This window comes from Salarias fasciatus, chromosome 23, assembly GCF_902148845.1.
Source record: "Salarias fasciatus chromosome 23, fSalaFa1.1, whole genome shotgun sequence".
NCBI lineage: Eukaryota > Metazoa > Chordata > Actinopteri > Blenniiformes > Blenniidae > Salarias > Salarias fasciatus.
This window is the reverse complement of record NC_043766.1, coordinates 22,402,003-22,421,339: the sequence shown is the minus strand read 5'-3', so window position 1 is coordinate 22,421,339 and position 19,337 is coordinate 22,402,003. Positions and strand designations below refer to the sequence as shown.

The window sequence follows — 19,337 nt, the reverse complement described above, 5'->3', positions numbered from 1 at the left end:
TGAGTCTCTTCACAGTGCATTACAATGATAGTTGAGCAAAATCCCAACAGTGTTCTTTTGCTTTTTGTCTTTTACAGACTGTCCACTAACATGCCAGACTAAAGACATTTAAATGTTCAACTTTTTCCAATAAAAGACTAATCCAAATACAGCTTTACTGAAAACAACTGATATTTAATTAAATTAACAGTTTTTTGACGGTTGTTTATTGTTGACTTAAAAAGCAGGCTATTCTGTATTAAAAGCTGAAGGTAAATCTGTTCACAAGATCTGTGCATGAGACAACATTCACAGTAACCTCTGGAACCACTGTACCGAGGCGTTCCCGGGCCAGCTGACCCAGAGCTCATGATCATAGGTGAGGGTAGGAACGCAGACCGACCAGGAAATCGAGAACTTTGCCTTTCGGCTCAGCTCCCTCTTCTCCATGAGAGACCGATATGACTGCATCACTACAGACACTGCAAACCGCTCCAGTGCACGCCGCAGGTCCAGGTTCAATGAAGCCAACAGGACTACATCGCCTACAAGAAGCAGACATGAAATCCTGTGGTTCCAGAACTGGACCCCCTTCGGACCCTGGCTGCACCAAGAAATTCTGTCCATAAAAATTACGAATAGCACCGGTGACATAAACGGCAGCCCTGCCGGAGTTCAACATGCACCGGGAACAGGTCCTACTTACTGCCGGCAATGTGGACCAGACTCCTACTTCGGTCATACACAGACTGGACGGAACTCAAAAAAGGACCTCGGACTCCGAATGTCTGAAGCACCCCCCATAAGGTAACACGAGAGACGTGGTCCAACGCCTTCTCCAAGTCCACAAAACTCGTGGCGTGATCGGGCGAACTCCCATACACCCTTGAGCACCCTATGGAGGGTCTAGAGCTGGTCCAGTTTTCCACAATCAGGACAAAAATCACATTGTTCCTCCTGGATCTGAGGTTGATATCAGTTGAATTCTCTTCTCCAGTACTCTGGAGTAGACTTTCCCAGGGAGGCTGAGGAATGTGATCCCCCTAGAGTTGGAGCACATCCTGCGGTCCTCCTTTTCACTTGTCATAAACGGAAACCAGCACCTCGGTCCGCCAGTCAAGAGGCACTGTCCCACACCACGATGCCATCTTGCAAAGATGTGTCAAACGAAGACAGTTTCTGCACATAAAGAGACTTAAGGTACCTGATTGGTGGTGTTTTTTTTTTTTTTTTTTTAAATCAAATATCAAAGAAAAATGAGTGAATCAGAGGCCATTTTAGAAGGGCGGGTACCACGTGGCCAATCATATTGCTCATTACAACCAGAAGTGAAGAATAAACATGGATTTTTGTGGTAATATTGGTGAGAAAAGATGGTTTTAACCCAAATTAGACAGTGATAAGGTAAGAGATCGCAATACAGATATTTTGGATGGCTTTGGGCAAGCCGTCTGTGAATTTTTAGGGCGTCTTGCAAAAATAAGCCGTCCAAAAGACAGGTGGACGGCTCGCTGCACTGTGCCATCTGATTATATCTCCATCGAGGTCAGCAGCTCCCCACCTCCACTGTAAACAGTGTTGGTGGAGACCCGCTTTCCCTTCCTGATGGGAAAGCACTATTCTCACGAAAACAATATAGCAAGTAATCGACAACCTGGTCCTCGTCAAATAAATCACTAAAATTATTGCGCTTACTTTGTTCGCTGTTGAGAGTACACTAATGCAGGAGTTCTCTGATGAGGGTATGCGTACCCCTGGGGGTACTTGAAGGTATGCCAGGACGTACGTAAGATTCACCATTTTTCTTCTAAAAATAGCAGCAAATTAAAAAAAAAATTAAAAAAAAATCTCTTTTTTCAATCAGAAATGTTTTGCCCTGGTTCGAGGGTACATGTCAAGAATTAAAGAATTGTTCTCAAAGGTTGAGAACCGCTGCACTAATATCTCCAAAGTGACTCAGTTGTTTAGTCTGAACATATGTTCCTTTTTCACTGATGCAGCCATTTCAAAGACACTGCATTCAGAGCACTGTAAGCTTTTCCATTTGTCCGTACTGCAAATGATCAAGAGGCTTTTATTGTCATTATACATCATTATTTCACATTTAGATCAATCTACAATAATGTGATGGAATGGAAAATCTCTTGTAAATTGTTTGTTCTAAATAATTAATGGAGTTAATTATGGAGTTAGTAGAACTGAATCAGGAAAGAGAATCAAATAAAAAAAAAACAAGTACGGTAGAAAAATAGAAAAATTCTACTGTAATTTTAAAACAAATTAATTTTTTTCTCAATTGCATCAGAATAAGAATTAGAATAAGAATAAGGCTGTGTTTCCATTGGTCATTGTGAAAATGGATTGCTTTAGCAGAAAGAAAATGGACTAATACAGTTACTGGCTTACTTTATACTGCAGCGGGCTAATTTTAAAAATGGCTTTTTATAGGATCTTTAAATGAAGCTGTTCTGCATAATACAAATGCCTCCTGCGACGACGAGTGCAGGACACCACAGCATGACTGACTGCCTTATGACCCTTGAATAATCACACGTTTGGTGCTAATGCACAACCCTGTCATTTGATCCTCGTTGCTTCTCCCAGGGTTGAACACTGAGTCCTTTTGAAGTGCACATATACCCGCAAATCTACCTAGTTGCCATCCGGCTCCACTCCGAGTCAGTAACGACCTCCTGGAAAGCGACATTCACCCCACGGTTGATGTGTTGAGCTCTCTTGGGTGCTGTGAAGGCTTTGGGAGCAGTGAAATGTCATGTGGGTTTCAATACGGAGATGTTTTCACACATTGACGGGGGGGAAAAACACACTCAACAAGAATAACACTGTGCAACTTCAATGATTATGAGTATTGATTTTTAGCAAAGTCAGCTCTGACAAAAAGGTGAAACTGGGGCATCGAGACCTCCATCTATATTGAGCTATTGGGGAATTGGTCCACTGACATATTGACAGAATCACTGAACCTTAGCCTGAGATATTGCAGCCACCCGAGTCCTAATTGAATACAAGATTTACAGCAGAGATGATCACCATGGGTGTTGTAATCGCTGCTCAATCTACAATCGGATAGGAAACTATGGGATGAGCTTCTATAGGTGGGGGTGTGTGGAACTGTATGTGTTTGCAAATTGCCTGTGCCTCCAGCCAGTCAGGACCAACCAGTTCTTCTTGTGCTACTCTTAGCTTGGTAAAATGGTATAGAAGATGAACGGATGGCAGAAACCCAGGAGGAATTTACCACAATATTTAAGATAGATTGTACAGAAACAAGGAAACTCTGTCCTCGAGGTGTCAAGATATCTGAACAGGTGAGAAGGATATGTGTTATGGTGAAAAGGTTTAGTATATCGTATAACAGTGTCCTTGAGATATTCTGCTTGTGACACTGAAATCTTACATACATGAAATCATTTATATCAATAAACAATGTTCAGCCATACAACATACTGCATTGCATTGTACGGCTAATAACCAAATACAGCTAAGATAGAGGACAAGGAAAATTATTCACAGTACTTCTCTGAAGTGCTGTGAATAAGAAACCTCCACTTTATAGAAGAATTAGAGTCACAGGTGTTTAAACAGGCGAGTACATTATTAGCTTCAGGGGGTCTTCAAGCTACCCGGTGCAGTGGTTCCACTTGATTGTTTGGCAATTGCTATGTGATGAATTACAGAATTGTTCAATTAGCAACAAAGTGCTTCAGAGGAAAAATACAGCGTGATAAAGACCTGTTACATTGTGATATGGCTACCATCTCATTCATCACCCCTCTAGAAATACATCTGAAAGGGTCTGCCCTTCCCCTTTTAACATCCACTCTGCAAATGGACAACTTTGAAGGGGAGAAAGGAGACAGTGTCAAGTAAAATGTGTTGACGTTGGAAGAAATAGAGAGGGTGTTTTTGATATGAGTTATGGACTAAAACATTGAAAATGAGGACACTCCTGAACACTGTAACCCAGCTCATTATAATACACTGCATATGCACAAGATCTGCGTACAAGATCTGAGCAAAAACCCCGAGGCTGTGATGAATGAGGCCCTGGCCGGCCCTGCTGTGTGTCTGTGGGGAAAAGGCTCCTGCTGTCTAAATCACCCTGGAGTTGCAGTGCAGATGGTCATGGAAGCAACACCCATCAGTAACCTCATATATGCCAAGAGGGAAATCCCAATCTATCACACGATGGTTAACAAGAAGCAGGATATCCACTGGAGTGAAATCAGCTCTCTTTTACACCCAGCACTCCTCCTCTATCCACCGTTCTGGGTCAACTGGGCCTCGCCCTGCTCCATTCTCCCCATGAAGACTGATGAATACAGCTGCAGACTCACAGTCACACATACACACCACCGTCTTGCCACACTTTCAATGACCTTTTCAAGACCTTCTTTCTTCCAAACTTTCTTCTTTTCTCTTTTTTTTCCCCTCCAGGGGGTGTCCTTGAAACTTATATTGCATTTATTATTTCCCCCCAAAATGCCACAAGATTGTGCAAGTTCAACGAAACATCATGCTACCCCTGGGAATGGCTTTCCTCCACTTGGAAGCAAAAGAAGTCACGGCGGGCAACACGCTGGCATTTAAAGATACTCGGTTCTCTGGCTATACAGGCTCAACTTAACTCCACTGTGATGCAAAAGAAAGTGGGATCAATGAAGCAGGCCAGTTGTTCATCAAGATAGCTTCATGGGAGTGAAACTAGAAGTTCAATATTTCAAGCAAGTGCTATTTTAAAACTGACATTGCAGGAGAACTAAACTGGAAAAAGACCAAGAACAGATAATAAAATAAAATAAAACAAAACAAAACAAAACAAAACAAAACAAAACAAAACAAAACAAAACAAAATAAAATAAAACTATTGTCACAGAGGTGGATGTTATGGCACAATAGCAACCATGATATGATTTTTTTTTTTTCCATATTCACAAAAATCTATATTTTTCACATTGGCACTCCAAATACAAACCTCAGTTATTTCCAGTTTCAGCTGAAATCTAGTTACTACTCATCCATATATATTTTTTTGGGTGAGTAAAGGCAGATTTCGGCTCATCATTAAGACGAGCAGACGAGTAAGAACTTCAATTGCTGCAGTATGTGTTTTTGGGCTCATGCTGGCAAGTCTGAAGACCATCCTGACTTGTAGTAATTCTTGGAAAAATGGTGCTACGAAAACAGCTGGTGGCTTTAAAAGTAATACTGTCACGTTTAACAAGTTATACTTGACATATATGCTTAACAAGCTATATTAAAGGTGCATTAAGGAGTTTGCACGTTTTATGCAAAACAACGGCCCCTGCAGGCCTTGGACGTAACTGCAGCTTAGTGAAACACTCGTGCCTGTGGCTTGCGTCCATGTACGTGCACAGAAGAGTGGATCTCCTTCCTCGCTCTTTTAATAGCGCTCGAGTAAAATTTGAGTTTCTTTTGCCTGCTGGGGTCTGAGCTGGAGTTGTGGCAGTGCTAGAAGCCGGTCTTTTCTTACTTTCTGGAAGATCCATCCTCAATACTGCTCAGTTGTTGCTCGCTAAGCATCTGGCGGAGTAATGGCAAACAAAATGAAACCTAAGGATATCAGGCCAGCGGGAGCGCGCATTACGTCACATTCTCTCAAATTCTCAGCAAAAAAATTCTGGTGCCGGACCGGCACTGCAACTTTCAAGTGACAATTTAACGCTGTTGGCAATACTTACAATGAATATGTCAGGGCACATTGTACACATCATTGAATATTTGTAACATATTTATAGTGGAAAATAAGTATTTTTAAAGTTGAAACACTCCTTAATGCACCTTTAATAGCTGATGAAATTGTTCTTTTTTATGTGACATAAGTGCTCTCTTTTTTCTCTGTGAAATCCAGGAGAAGAATTTTCCCATTTTGCTGGCACAGCCAAATGACAAAAAAGTGTGATTTGATTTGATATGAGTATGTAGAGATGTGGCCTATGCTTGGCACACAGCCACTTCTCACTAAACAAAATGTTTTATCAAGTATAGAGCAGAAATACCAGTGTAGTCATTAAACAATATCTACGATGCAATGGAAACAAGTTAATCTCACTGCTGTATACACTGTAAGTCATGAACCTGTGAACCCAAGGCATAATTTTCAGTGATACCATAGTTTAGTGGGTTAATTTGCTTCAACTTTGGACAAAATTCAGATTCAGCTTTACTAGGCTAATATAGACAACCAAAATATGTTAAAGAAAATTCAAAAACTCGGTGACTTTTTATTTACAACGAACTCTGTCGGGGAAAGACACGTCGATTCACACAGGATCCCCATCGTCTGAATTTTTACTGCAGATGAATTCCTCCTGACCTGATATATTCTTCCAAGTGACTTCACCAGCTGGGTGGACAAAACATCCCAAATCAATGTCTTTCAAAATCAGATGAAGAAAAACAGCATCTCATCCCATTCGACAGTGGAAGGCAATCTACAGTTGAAAAACACATATAGAACATTTGTTTTCTTTACATCAAGTTTTAAGATTGGGTTGAACGGCAGACTTTGTGGTAATTTCACAGTAAAGCTTGTAGTTAGCAGCTGGTCCTCGCTTGACTGGACCTCACTGTTCTATTATCGACAAAATAAGTCACTGTCATTGAAATCAACCTTAATTTGGTGGCAAAGCTGCGTCAGGATTGTTTTAATGTGTGACGCCATCGCTTGCAAGATCAACATCAAGGTGACGGAGGAGGGAAAAGTGATTAAATGACCAACAACAAGCTTAAGTCTCACTTTAGTGCAAGATTGAAGGTGGACATTCACATGCGACTGCCCAGAAACTCACTAGCTCATGATGTATCCAGGACTGGTGAGAGGTGTCGTCAAAGCTTTAATTTCCACCTATTAACTTTCAGGCCCTGTAACACACTAGGTGTAATTATTGTTTTCTGAATGACTGGGTTTCACACAAGCATTCCCATCTGCTGTACTTTACTATTTCCTCTTCTACTTAAAAGCACTGTACCTGTTTGTCCCAAAATAGCATCACAAAATCCAAAGAAACGGGACTCTTTCAACTCATAGGACGTTAGATCACGAGCTTTTAGTCGCACTATGAAGTCACGAATCCAGCCAATCCAGCTGATGATTCCCCCGTGTAGCTGTCCACTGAGAGCGAGATTTTACTGTAGCTCTGCCTGAGAGAGGGAATAAAAAATAAACAGGGAATCTGAGCCAGAGTGACCTCTGATCCGATTAGCATCTCCCAATCCTGTTAGGAAGCTCCCTGATGTATGTTCATGCTCCATTCAGCTACTCTATCCCGCTATAATTTCCTCACCTTCCATCAACCATGGAAAATCCCTGATTACTGAGGTCAGCATTTGTATCCCCTTCTCTGTGTGTACACTGAAAAGAGCCAACAAACAAAACTGCTAGGATTCGCACACGCGTGCGGGCTCGCTCCAGTCTGTTGTGCATACACACATCTCATTCCTCCTGACTCACTGGTTTTCCTACTATGCATCGCACTTCAGCTTCCTATTGTATCTAGAGTCTAATTATTAATGACCCCGAGAAACACAGTGGCCTTGGATTTAAGAGGCAGAGAGGAGGCTGGGAGATTGAATTTAATCCAGCTATGCAGGGAGAAGGTGACCTTTCTGCAAGTTCATTTCATCTTTGTTGTCCAATGATGCAAATGGATTAGGGAATTATTACAGGGGATAAAAAGAAGTTATCTGTGAAATGTAAGCTAAAAACTCATTACATCAACCCCACCACATCAACAGGGAGAGCAAGAGAGATCGAGGAGAGAAAGCGAGAGAGGCCCCCTCAGGGGACCTGCCATCTGCTACCCTCACTCTCCTGCACCTGCTTATGGGGTGGCGCTCCCCCTTCAAGACATCCTTATGCTTGATGTCAGGCTGGAGCATCAGGCATGCGAGGCAGCCAAGGAACTTGCTGTCTGATTGTTATTGACCAACACGACAAGTCCATCGATCCCATTCACCTCAATAATAAATTTGAGGATTTTTACAGGTCAAACAAGCCTTTCCATAGTTAGTCACCCTTCAAATATACACTGATTTAATTTTTGTGTACACACGCACTCAGCCGTGTTATCTGCAGACGTGCTGGCCCACAGGCACCCTATCTCTAAGACGTGTTACTATCAGGATCTCCATAGTGACCGGCCACTCAACTATGTTGCTGAGCTCCATTACAGTTCAGCCACTCACTGCAATCACAATACACCATCAGCTGTGCACTCCACAGCGAGCCGGGAAGCCGAGAAGAGACATATCATCTGCACAGCAACCAGTGCTCAAAGCTCAGTGTCAACTGCTGTCCTGCATATTAAACTGAAAGAAAATCCAGTACCGTAGGTAGCGCAGTAAAGTCCAGACAAAAATACTGTGAACACAGTATCAGTTTAACAGCAAGTTATCTCATATGAAGGGAACTGCATTAAGAAAGCAGAAATAAAATGCCACTTTTCACAATCAACAGATTAAAAACTAAAATTGTACCTTTTTTTTTTTTATTATTAACAAGAGAATTTATGACAGCTTCTTCCAAAATGAGGAGATGCTTTGGGTTTGCCAACATTTTCTGATCCTATTGATCTGGTCTTCTATGATGCCTTTGGATGTAGGATACAGGATGAAACAGGTAAGTTACTGAAAGCATCAAGTTCATTGTTTCATGACAAATCTCATACATTTAGAAAAACAGTGAAGGCAATACCCTTCCACTAATCATCCAAGCTGTCATTTGCAAATATACTGCACTGCTCACACGATCCACTTTCTGCCTATCAAACCCTGCTTATAGGGATTTTGTTGCATTTGTTTAGTGATGAGTTTTGCATAAATGATGACTACTTCAAAATGGTTATATTCACATTGAACTATTGAAATAAAGCTGAACTGAACTGAATCCTGCAAAACGACTCTTTAAAGCGACGGCAGCACTTGTTCTAAATTAACTTAAGGCTTGGGTGCTAACTACAGTGGGGAAGGAACATGTGGCTCTGAGGTGAGGCTAAACTGTAAAAGGTTCCAGAGTAATTTGGCTCGTGTGTCTCCTGAACCCTTTGAGGGCACTTGGCCTTTGAAATGAGTTCAACCACATAAGAACTATGAGTACGGCTCAGAGGTGATTACTGATGTTACTATACAAGTGGAAATCAGAACAGGGAAATCTAGAATAATGCAATCAGCCAAGGACCTCTCAGCAGCAGTTGTTTTTAAATATCGTTTTATTAATACCTAATTTAATGCTGAATGCCACATAGGAGCAAAAAGAAGCTGAACAAAAAGAAGAGCACTTCTCCACAGATTTACAATCTTGTGAGATCAACTGAGAGCAGCAGCCTGCGCTCTGCCTTTGACTAATGGGCTGCCCTGATCAAGCTCATTAGAAATTCCATCAAAGTTCAATGAAATATACTGTGTGGAAATTACACGGTGGGATGGCAATGACAGAGAAAGTGGTGATCCTGAGCTTTCTGGCTACTTTGTGGAAATACTGGCGATACTGTGACCGGAATAGGCCAGCAGAGTGAGCTTTTGTTTTATCTGTCACAATGTCAAGAAAGAAAGATTAATGAACACTGTTTGTACTTATACTTTTGTGAGTCAAAACGTGTATACGGTGTTGCCTGGAAAGGTCAGTTGTGGATTGTATTGAGAAAGTGGTGAATGCTGAGATAAGGGGCAAAAAAAAAAAAAAAAAAAAAAAAAGAGTGAATCTAAGTGGTGAGAATACAAAAAGGAGAACATGAGAAAGGTCAGTCAGCTCCTGAGTTCTGAAGATACACTGAAATGTAGATTGGCCGGTAATTGGCTAAGCTGTCCATCATATGTTTGGAAACAAATGACGGTCTATGAGGAGACACGTGGTTACTAAGTAATATGCTGATTAGCATACAAAGGCTAACGGAGACACAAACAAAAGCTTTAATATTTTATCTTCGTGAAAAGCTCACAATGTAACCACATTCAATTCAAGTTAAGTAATTTTACTGTGAGCTTCCGTGCCTCTGGTTAGACTTACTGTAGGAGCCATATGTTGGTTCTGTCACTCGTGTGTATTTGTTTCTGTCTATTCTTGGTGGGCGGTAGTATAGAGGCGCACCAGGTGTGTTAAGTGGCAGCCACAGGTGATTGGGGAGCGCTAATTAGTTTGGGTGTAGGAGGCGACACAGTTTTTACCGCTCACGCAACTGCTCTCTTTGTTATTATTTTGAACTCTTTAGTTTAACTGTTTATATCATCTGTTCATTTAACATAAATGGGAATGTCACCCTACATGGACGATGACTTTGGATGGATTCTCTTTGAAGCGTGTTATAAACGGATCTCTCCCAGCTGAGTGACTAATGGTTTAGTTGCTACACTTACCACTTGGTTGCGTGTGCGATGGTAGGGTTGAATAATGGGTAAACCCAGGGGTGTTACCCACTCCACAGTGTGGCCACACTTGGAGATGAGCCTGGCGCTCTCCGTCAGCCAATCCTGCAACAGAAGGAAGCCAGCATAGCAAAAATCAGAGCACTATCTCGCCAGGCAACAACTGCGTGAGTTGTGATCATGATAGCAGTGCACACTATTTAGTTAATTATATTAGATGTTTAGTCTATCATGCATTTCACTAAAACAATAAGAAAATAAGAACTTCTATGAGCTTAATGAAATGCTTATTGATGCATTTTTCTGCTTTACTTGGAGAAGCAGCTAAATGTTTCAGCAGACCAGCATTGTTTACAATAAAAATTACATCAGCATCTAACACCATTTATTTCTAACAAGGGACCAATCGATATGAAATCAACCCTAAAGTGTTAACAATTCAAATTCCAAAAACTCTATTTGCCCCCAGGGTGCAATTCAAGGAACACACAGCAGCACTAAACGAACAGGAGAGAAAGATCATTAAAGTGCAATGGGTTAAAGAAAAAAAAAGGTTGAGCCACTTGCAAGGCAGCTGTGGCTACTGAAGTGTGTGAAACGGTGAATGTGACTAACAGCAAAAAGCACTTTGTGACTGATTAAGCAGGAAAAATGTGCAATATAAGAGAAGTTTCTCTCTCTCTCTCTCTCTCTCTCTCTCTCTCTCTCTGTCTCTCTCTCTCTCTCTCTCCCCATTCATCTTTGACTCCCTGGATTTACTTCAACAAATTGAAATGACAGATAAATTAGAAAAATTACACACAACACATTTGCTAACTACTTGGATATCTGACAGATCAATCCTGTCTTGTCTTCCTTTGAAAGCTGCTGTAGAGCAAAGGGAAATGCGGGGCCTCCGGCAGACGGACAGCAGTGACGACAAAATTAATGTAAAACAAACACAGAGGAGGTCATGTGTGATCAGCGTCCCCCGTCTGACTACAACTCTTTCCCATAAAAGGCAAGAGGATATGACCTATATAGAAGCAGCAGGTACACACGCACAAGCACACACAGACACACAAGCGTCGGGCTGGCGCCAAGGTGTGATGGGAACAGGATTTTTTTTTTTTTTAATGTCAGCCTGGGGTGTCCCCGTTCATTCTTCAAAGACAAACACATGCACGCATGCAAACAAACAGGAAGGACACAAGCAAGCACGCACGCACGTAAGCACGTACACGTACACGTACACACACACACACACACACACACACACACACACACACACACACACACACACACACACACACACACACACACACACACACACACACACACACACACACACACACACACACACACACACACACACACACACACACACACACACACACACACACACACAGTGGGTGGTGCATCTGTTTGCTTGCTCGAGTCCTTTGTGTGCAGAGATAATGTACTATCCACTACCAGGTGCACATACGAGATCTATAAATGGTGTGTGTGTGTGATAAATGGATACTGTTGCTAGGGTAACAATGCAGTAAAGGAGTCATTAATAAAAAAATCATGTGAATGCCACAGTAGGTCAGTATAAAAGTTATCTAACAGGTATGTTAGTCCTCAGCATACTGCAGAACAGAGGTAAGCACTATAGGAAAAAAAGGAAAAATGTGGGGAATGACAAAGGAATGAGCAGGAGTTCACATCAGATAAAACAACATTTTGTGTATATTGAGATAAAAGCCTCTGTTTTAAACTGAAGCATTTGAAATTCAATTAAAATTAAAAGAACTATTCAAACGAAATTTTCTGTTTCAAAAATAAAAGTAATCCAGGCCAGGGGATTTGAGGATTTTTACCTCTCCATGGGGGAAAAGAATAGACAGTCAAAGAAACATCTTTAAAGTGTAATGTGCTACAAGCTGTTTCACTTTACTTTTTCAACTCATATAAAAGCTTAAATATTTGTGTCGATCTACATTTACCCTTCATTTATGAAAGTGTGTTTTTTTGTAACTTCAGTGAAAATTTTTACTGAAAATAACACATTGAACCCACATTTCTCCTTAGAGCCGCCACTGCCAGTATTATAGAACTAGCAATGGAGAAAGAAATTGTATGAAAACAATATTTCTTTTCAAACTTTTTTTTTTCCCAGAGTCCTTACCTGAATCTCTCTGGTTCCAGTAAACATCTCCTTTAAGCCACTGAACACCTGTCGCACCAGGTAATGAGAAGCGTCCCATATATATTCCTGGAAATGTAAAGATAAACGATTATACTTTTGTATATATTCACCGTTTTCTCTGCATACATTTATAAGTTACTCATACTCTATTTGAATTTAAAGCTGGGATTATACATAATGCATAAAGTGAAACAGTGCAAGACAGAGAGTGGAGTATCTGCATCAGTTGTGACATGATCTCCTTAGTGGGCACTGCCTCGGTCCTCGCTTCTATTCCCCTGTAATGAGTCACAATTATACTTTTCTTTAATGCCCTCTTTAAACAATTAGGGACATTATGCAGAAGCCCTTTAGCACAAGACTCTGGCTTTAAAATGGTAGATTCACCGAAAGCAGGATGGAGCTGATTCCATCTTTAAGGATTAACTTCAACCATTATAAGGAACCACATAGCAATGAGACAGACAATAAGCGATACAGCGATGTAAGAAGATTAAATATTTCCATTCTCCTGCTATGCTGTTATTTGACAGAATGGATATGCCCATCAAAGAACCAATCTATCCAACCATGTCACAGTGTAACTAAAAATAGATTCACAGTGACTGTGCAGACGATATCAAATACATCTATTGTTGGATTGCACTCTTAGCCTCGCTAAAGCTACCTGAAAGTGTTTGACTTTGCTCTGATGAACAATCCCACTGAGTGAACAAACATTCAAAGCCATGAAACTCATTTTGGAAAGATGCGGTGACTGTTTTTGTCAAGGTCAATGTTACTGAAATTCACAGGAGTGCAACATCAAATCTGGTAACATTAAAATATGTGTGGTCACTGTCAGCTGTGTGATAAATGCTCTCCTTCACAAGATGCTTCCAAGGCACTGAGGGACCTTTACTTCATTATGAGCCTGCAAGACCATCTGACCTTAATGCATGTAAAAGAATGCATTTTCCTGCAAGGCTGTATGACAAGAGACCCACATACAGGAGATCCTGTGCCAGAGGAGCACTCTGTCATATCGAGCTGATAGCAGGCTAAAAATAAAACACGGCACTGTGTGAGGAAAGCCCCTCACTCCTCAGCATCCCCGTCCACCACTGCTGTACCTTGGGGAACTCATCAATCTCCTTCAGTCTCTTCTCTATCTGCAGGCGTCCCCCATAGCGTGTGACCCCGTACACCACAGTCATCACTGTCTGCTTGACCACTTTCCTGCTGATGAAGCCCTCCAGCACCTTGGCGATCATCAGCCCAGACTCTGCATCCCGAGCTCGGAACGCCTCCACCTGGAACATGCAAGAGTGTTTGCATGAAAAACCACGTACATGGGATTGACACACACACGCACGCACGCAAAGTCCTTAATATGACATCAACAAATATTCAAAATATTGTGACAAACAGCCCAAACTCTAAAGTATCAAATGTGCTGTCACAATAACTTACTGTTGGCAGTCAGGAGTCAAAAAGGTAAACACACTGATAGAACATCAAGACAGTTTTCATTTAAAAAGAATTAATCAACATAAACATTTCAAGCTTGGGTGAAAAACAGACTCAAATACTCTGACTGTCGCCAGTGTCAATGCCTAATATGTCACCCTTGCAATTGAACAAGTTTAATTTATCCAAGTAACTTTCTGTTTCACAGACATTGTGTCATTTTCAGCAGTGTTTCCCAAGATTCAGATTTGCAATAAAATACAAAACCACAAAACCAGCAAGTCCTTACTGGATAGGGAGCGAATCAAAAAGAGTTTGATGATTGTTTTGTAAAAGTGTTTGAAAAAGTGTCTCTGGGATCAAAGGGGGAAAAAAAAGTTTCGAGGACAATGAGAAATTTGGATTTTTTTTTAGCTGCAGAATGTCATGAACAATGTTGACTTTTTGTCCTCAGCCTCGGCCCAAAGCTGCGATGTCTGTAACACAGTCCACTCATTCAGCGTTGTGTGGAAAGACTTTCAGACCACATGAGGGCTGGCAGCAGTGAAATGAGCAGTTCTGGCAACGAGTGTTCACAGAAGTAAACGCATGCTTGAACAAGCTGAGACAAAAACAGGACAAACGGGCAGGTGTTCCAGCCAGTGGCAGCCCAAATCTAATGAAACTACAAACACAAAAGCCAGGGTTATAACATCTGTCATCTTTAATGTTATTTCCTGCAAGTAAGATTGCATTTCTTTCAAAATTTCAAGAGTTGCTTCAAATTGTTATTGCCTAATTGGGACACTTGTAACAATGTTTATTCTTACCAGCTGCAACTAATAATTAAGCATAGCATTTAAAAAAAACTTTACTTTCACTGGATTTGTGCATGCATGCTGGGTCTGAGGTTTAAACTGAGGCACTTGAAGAAAAAGGCTGGGAACGACTGATCTACAGTATTATATCATAACTGCATTACCTTGAGGTAAACCTACGACAGTAAGGAAATGGCTTCCCATAATCACTGACAACCACATACAATGTACTTTGCAGAAGCGGTAGGAACAGACACTTTTCTTCAGTTCACTCTGATTCCTCTCGCAGCGAAATGTCACTACATCACACAGCCAGCTGCATCCTTTGATAGCATTCGACCTAAACTTTCCTTGTGAGGCCTCGGGCATGAGAAGCACACTCCATTCTCTAAACTTTGATGCAAGGCAAAACAAGCTGAGCACTCTTTAAATGTAAGCCGTAACCTTAAAATATTTTCATAATGCCGAACCTGTCGCTCACTGTGGGATCTAGTGAGTCATCTGAATATTAACGGCTGAGAAACTGCCACGTGCCTTGCAATGAAATCTACCATGGTTCGTGCAAATCCACGCAACCGACAAAAAGGAATCAAGTAAAGCACAATAGATATAACAGTAGTAATAATCATAATAATATTAAAAAAAGAACTTTTGAGGAGCAGACCTGTTGCGCTACTCCACTGTACACATCCTGGGGCAATTCACAGGGCATGAGGTTGACGGATCTTGCACCAATAACATCCCTTCCAAGAGCGGCGTAGTGCTGAAGTCCGTTACATGAGCCGTCCTGCAGGAGAGGTGGAAAAAAAAAGATTACAACAACAGACTAGAAAAGCAAATATCACACATATATCGGGCTCGACAGGTAGAGCACATGTTGGGAGGATGTATGTTGACACGACTCAGCTCATGGTCGTAGTTTTAGTTTTTTGCACTGAATACTACAATAAAAAAAAATGCAGTTTAAGGCAAATTCCAAAAAACTTGGTGAAAGTGGATTAACTTTTTCTTCAGGTTTCTATGTACAACATTTTCATATCCATGTCCATCGATTTCAAAATGATGTGCCCTATCAGTGAGCCAGCAGTGTTTACATAATTAAATGAATATAACAACAGCACAGCAGAACCGTGTTTGTCCATTTAACACTGATCTAAACAAACACTCCAACACACTCTTACAGCTTGCAACGCAGCACATTTATCTCTTAATGCATTTAACTTATTATCATGAGAATAGTTTAGACAACGAGCCAGAAACTCTGTTTAAACTTACAACACAATTACAGTTATAGGTGTGAATTATCACAACAAACAAACAAACAAACAAACAAACAAACAATGGTACAATTAGCTTTAAACCAAGTGAAAAAAACTACACTGACAGCAAATTATTCGAAAAATGATATGATTGTTTTCTGGCGCAGGCTGTATAGGAGAGGGCAGGGGTTTGAATGTCAGATGACAGAGCAAAATATATCAAGAAGTTGCCTGGTCTGTAAGATTAGTGTTTGAACTTTATGGCAGATAGTATAAAAAATGGCCCCAGATGGCTTTGGAGGTCTTGGCTTGTTAACTTTGATTTGCCCTCTAAAATAGCGCCATAAAACATAACTGAATGGTACACGTATTTTTAGCAGGCTGTAAACCTGAACAGTGATGGAGGCCTATGGCTCCGTCAGACAAGTAAATTCTCGAGGACAGTCTGGTCTGCATTTCCCAACTGAGATAAATATGAAAAAAATTAATGGACCTTCACATTTTGGAATTGCAGCTAAATGTTTTAATAATACATTTGCAGGGGACTGATATGCATCTATTTGACTGGATAAATCAGTGTTATTGTACCTGATGAACAGGAAAATGAGAGATAAACTTTGCAGGATCTGGAGCTCTCACAGCATTGGCTATCTCCATACAGCAGGCCAGAGCCTGCCAAGGCTCGTCTGCATTCATCCACCACTTCTTACCCTAAAAGAGACAAGCACATCACGCGTTAAACAGCACAAATACAAAGTTTCACTAAGGGATTATCATGTCTGTCTAATATCATATAATCTATATGTACTGATATTTATCAGACTGTCAGTTCATCTATAAATTCAGAAATCTCTGGGCAATGTGGGTTTCTTAAGTACATAACGATATATCTCTCAATTATGTATCACATACTTCCCCTTTTCCTTTAACTCCGAGTCTCACACCAGGATGTCAAAGGGTACCTCTTTTTACAATATAACTTGAAGTGTAATTTCACATAGTGATGCTTTGGTTCCATTATTAGCCCTTGGCATTGATTGCTTCAAGTTTTTAGGTGTTGTTGTTCTTTAACTATATTTCCAACATATACTGCTGATTAGGCGAAGAGACTTGAAGGATAAAAGTGCGATGTCAAGTTGATTTTGCTACTGTTGTCTGTTGTATTCTCTGTTTTCACGAACCTCTAATCCCAACCAGTCAAGGCCGATAGTCAACTCAATCTGGCTCCATTAGGGTTTTTCTCTACATGAATTCTAATGCTGTCATGAAATCACTGAGTTAGAGTTGGTGCATTATAAATTAAACTGAATCAGAAAAGACTGCATCGAACTATTTGGAAAATATGATGGACTTGTGCCTTCTAAGCTTAATAGAGAGACATGAGCTTTTCTAAACAACTCTAATGTTGCGTCTGTGTAAACCAAACTGACAGTGTGTCTTGTGAAATTAATTATTGTGATTGTCTCTTCTAGAACTTTGCTCTGTGATTACATTGCTATTACATTTATATAAACATGATCTGTAACTAATCTAAAACTCTATTGGCAATGAGAAGAACAGCGATAAGAAGATATACGTACAGTCAGAGGTTTGTCGGCAGAGTCTAGTATGTCGTCTATGATGGTGTTTGCGTACTCCAGCCGTCCCTGTAGCGAGCTCCTCTTCTTTAACCCTGTCAGGTTGACTAAGTGGATCTTTAGCCAGTCCAGGCCCTTGGGACCGAGGGGCTTACCCTCAGCAAACACCAGAATGGCTCGTGTGACATCGCTTCCCAGATGATTAAAGTACGGCGGGCATGGGTATGTGCGTCCCCTGAAATCCATATTGTGAGGGAACCAGAAGATCTCGTCCCGCATGTGGTGAGCAATGGAGAGTTTATAGAGAGCATCCATACGCAAGCTGTGCATCTCACTGCATTTCTTTTTGGCATTTATCACCTCTCTTTTGAGCTGGGCCTTTTGGCTCGCTGTATAGTTTGGATCTTGAGGGTTGAAGTGGGGTATTTTTGGAGCTTCCGACAGAGGAGGAGGAATGTCTAGTTTATCACTGCCACGATCATTGAAGATGGAGATAATGATGTCCAACAAAGGCTTGTTGATCCTCCAGGCACAGTTTCCCAACTGGTTCAGTGAGTCGAAGACAGCGTGAAGGTTCTGACATTTCTCTAAGAGCAGCTCGTGCTGTGTGGCGCCGTCCACAGTGCGCATCAGCTTGGTTGGTGTGAGGAGGTACGCTCCAAACTTGACCGTAGTCCAAGGCACAGGAGGGCACATCATTGGCATCACATAGGAGTCAAAGGTCAGCTTGGTTTCCGTGGCCTCCTGCTGCATCTGTGTCAGAATGGGGTGGGGCTTGATGAAGCCGATCTGGAGGGGAAAACATAACAAGAATTACAAATAAAATAGTCACATACAACAGACACTCCAGTGAAATGTGGCACCTGCAATAACATAAGCTCAACAGGTCATGTCTTCTTTTCAACTGGTTCATCATGACGGCATGAATAATTAATTCTGTGCATAATTCTTACTAATTAAAGTAAATAGCAAACAGATATAGGCAAAACGGCAAGCTTGGCTGATGCACAGCCTGATCAGTCATATAACAAACCAAACATTAGCAATGATTTCTTTACCAGAAGATCCTGTTAGTGTGTGAGAGATACAGTATTAAGCAACAAGTGCACAAAACTGTGGTACTCAAAGTGGAGACTTGACTGAGTTTAACGAGGACCAAATTGTGACTGGGTAGATGACGGGGTCAAAACATCTCCAGAAATGTAATATGGGTATCACCAGTGGTCAGAGGGGGAGAAAAGCAGTGAACAGGTAACAGAGTTATTGATTCAGGTGTAGAGTCAAGGATTGTTTGCATGATCTCAGACAGAGCAGCTCTGAGAAGATGAGAACTTAATGCTGCTTAATTTTCAGGTGGTCATATAGTTATGGATGTAAAGCATGAAAGATTCTTTATTGTGAATGCATATCCCACAACAACTAAGATTAAAATACTTCACTGGTACTATTTCTTTATCTGTCCACCTGGTCATAAGTAAACAGAAGAGAGGTTAAAAACTGCAGCTCCTTCAACCATAAAAAAGTTCGAAACTTTCTCTAATTTCTCATTCAATTCAAAGTAATTGATTACATAATGCCTCCACGCTGCAGGTTTTCCTGCAAATAATTTTGAACTTAATCTTATTATGTAAAATTAGGTTGGCAGCTGGAGCATTAAACTAGAGACGGGGGCGTTTCCTACTCTTAGGTCTTACGTTTG

General features: G+C 41.0%; 1 protein-coding gene across 1 annotated transcript in view; it reads right to left on the bottom strand.

Moving 5' to 3' along the window:
* polrmt (polymerase (RNA) mitochondrial (DNA directed)) overlaps positions 1 to 19,337 on the bottom strand; it is a 53,571-nt gene that overhangs the window by 16,313 nt on the left and 17,921 nt on the right. The window contains exons 10-15 of the mRNA XM_030083557.1: positions 17,642 to 18,427; positions 16,650 to 16,772; positions 15,467 to 15,589; positions 13,669 to 13,848; positions 12,536 to 12,622; positions 10,375 to 10,488 (exon numbers count right to left, since the gene is read on the bottom strand). Coding sequence (XP_029939417.1) covers positions 10,375 to 10,488; positions 12,536 to 12,622; positions 13,669 to 13,848; positions 15,467 to 15,589; positions 16,650 to 16,772; positions 17,642 to 18,427 — 1,413 coding nt within the window. The remainder of the gene's footprint in view (positions 1 to 10,374; positions 10,489 to 12,535; positions 12,623 to 13,668; positions 13,849 to 15,466; positions 15,590 to 16,649; positions 16,773 to 17,641; positions 18,428 to 19,337) is intronic.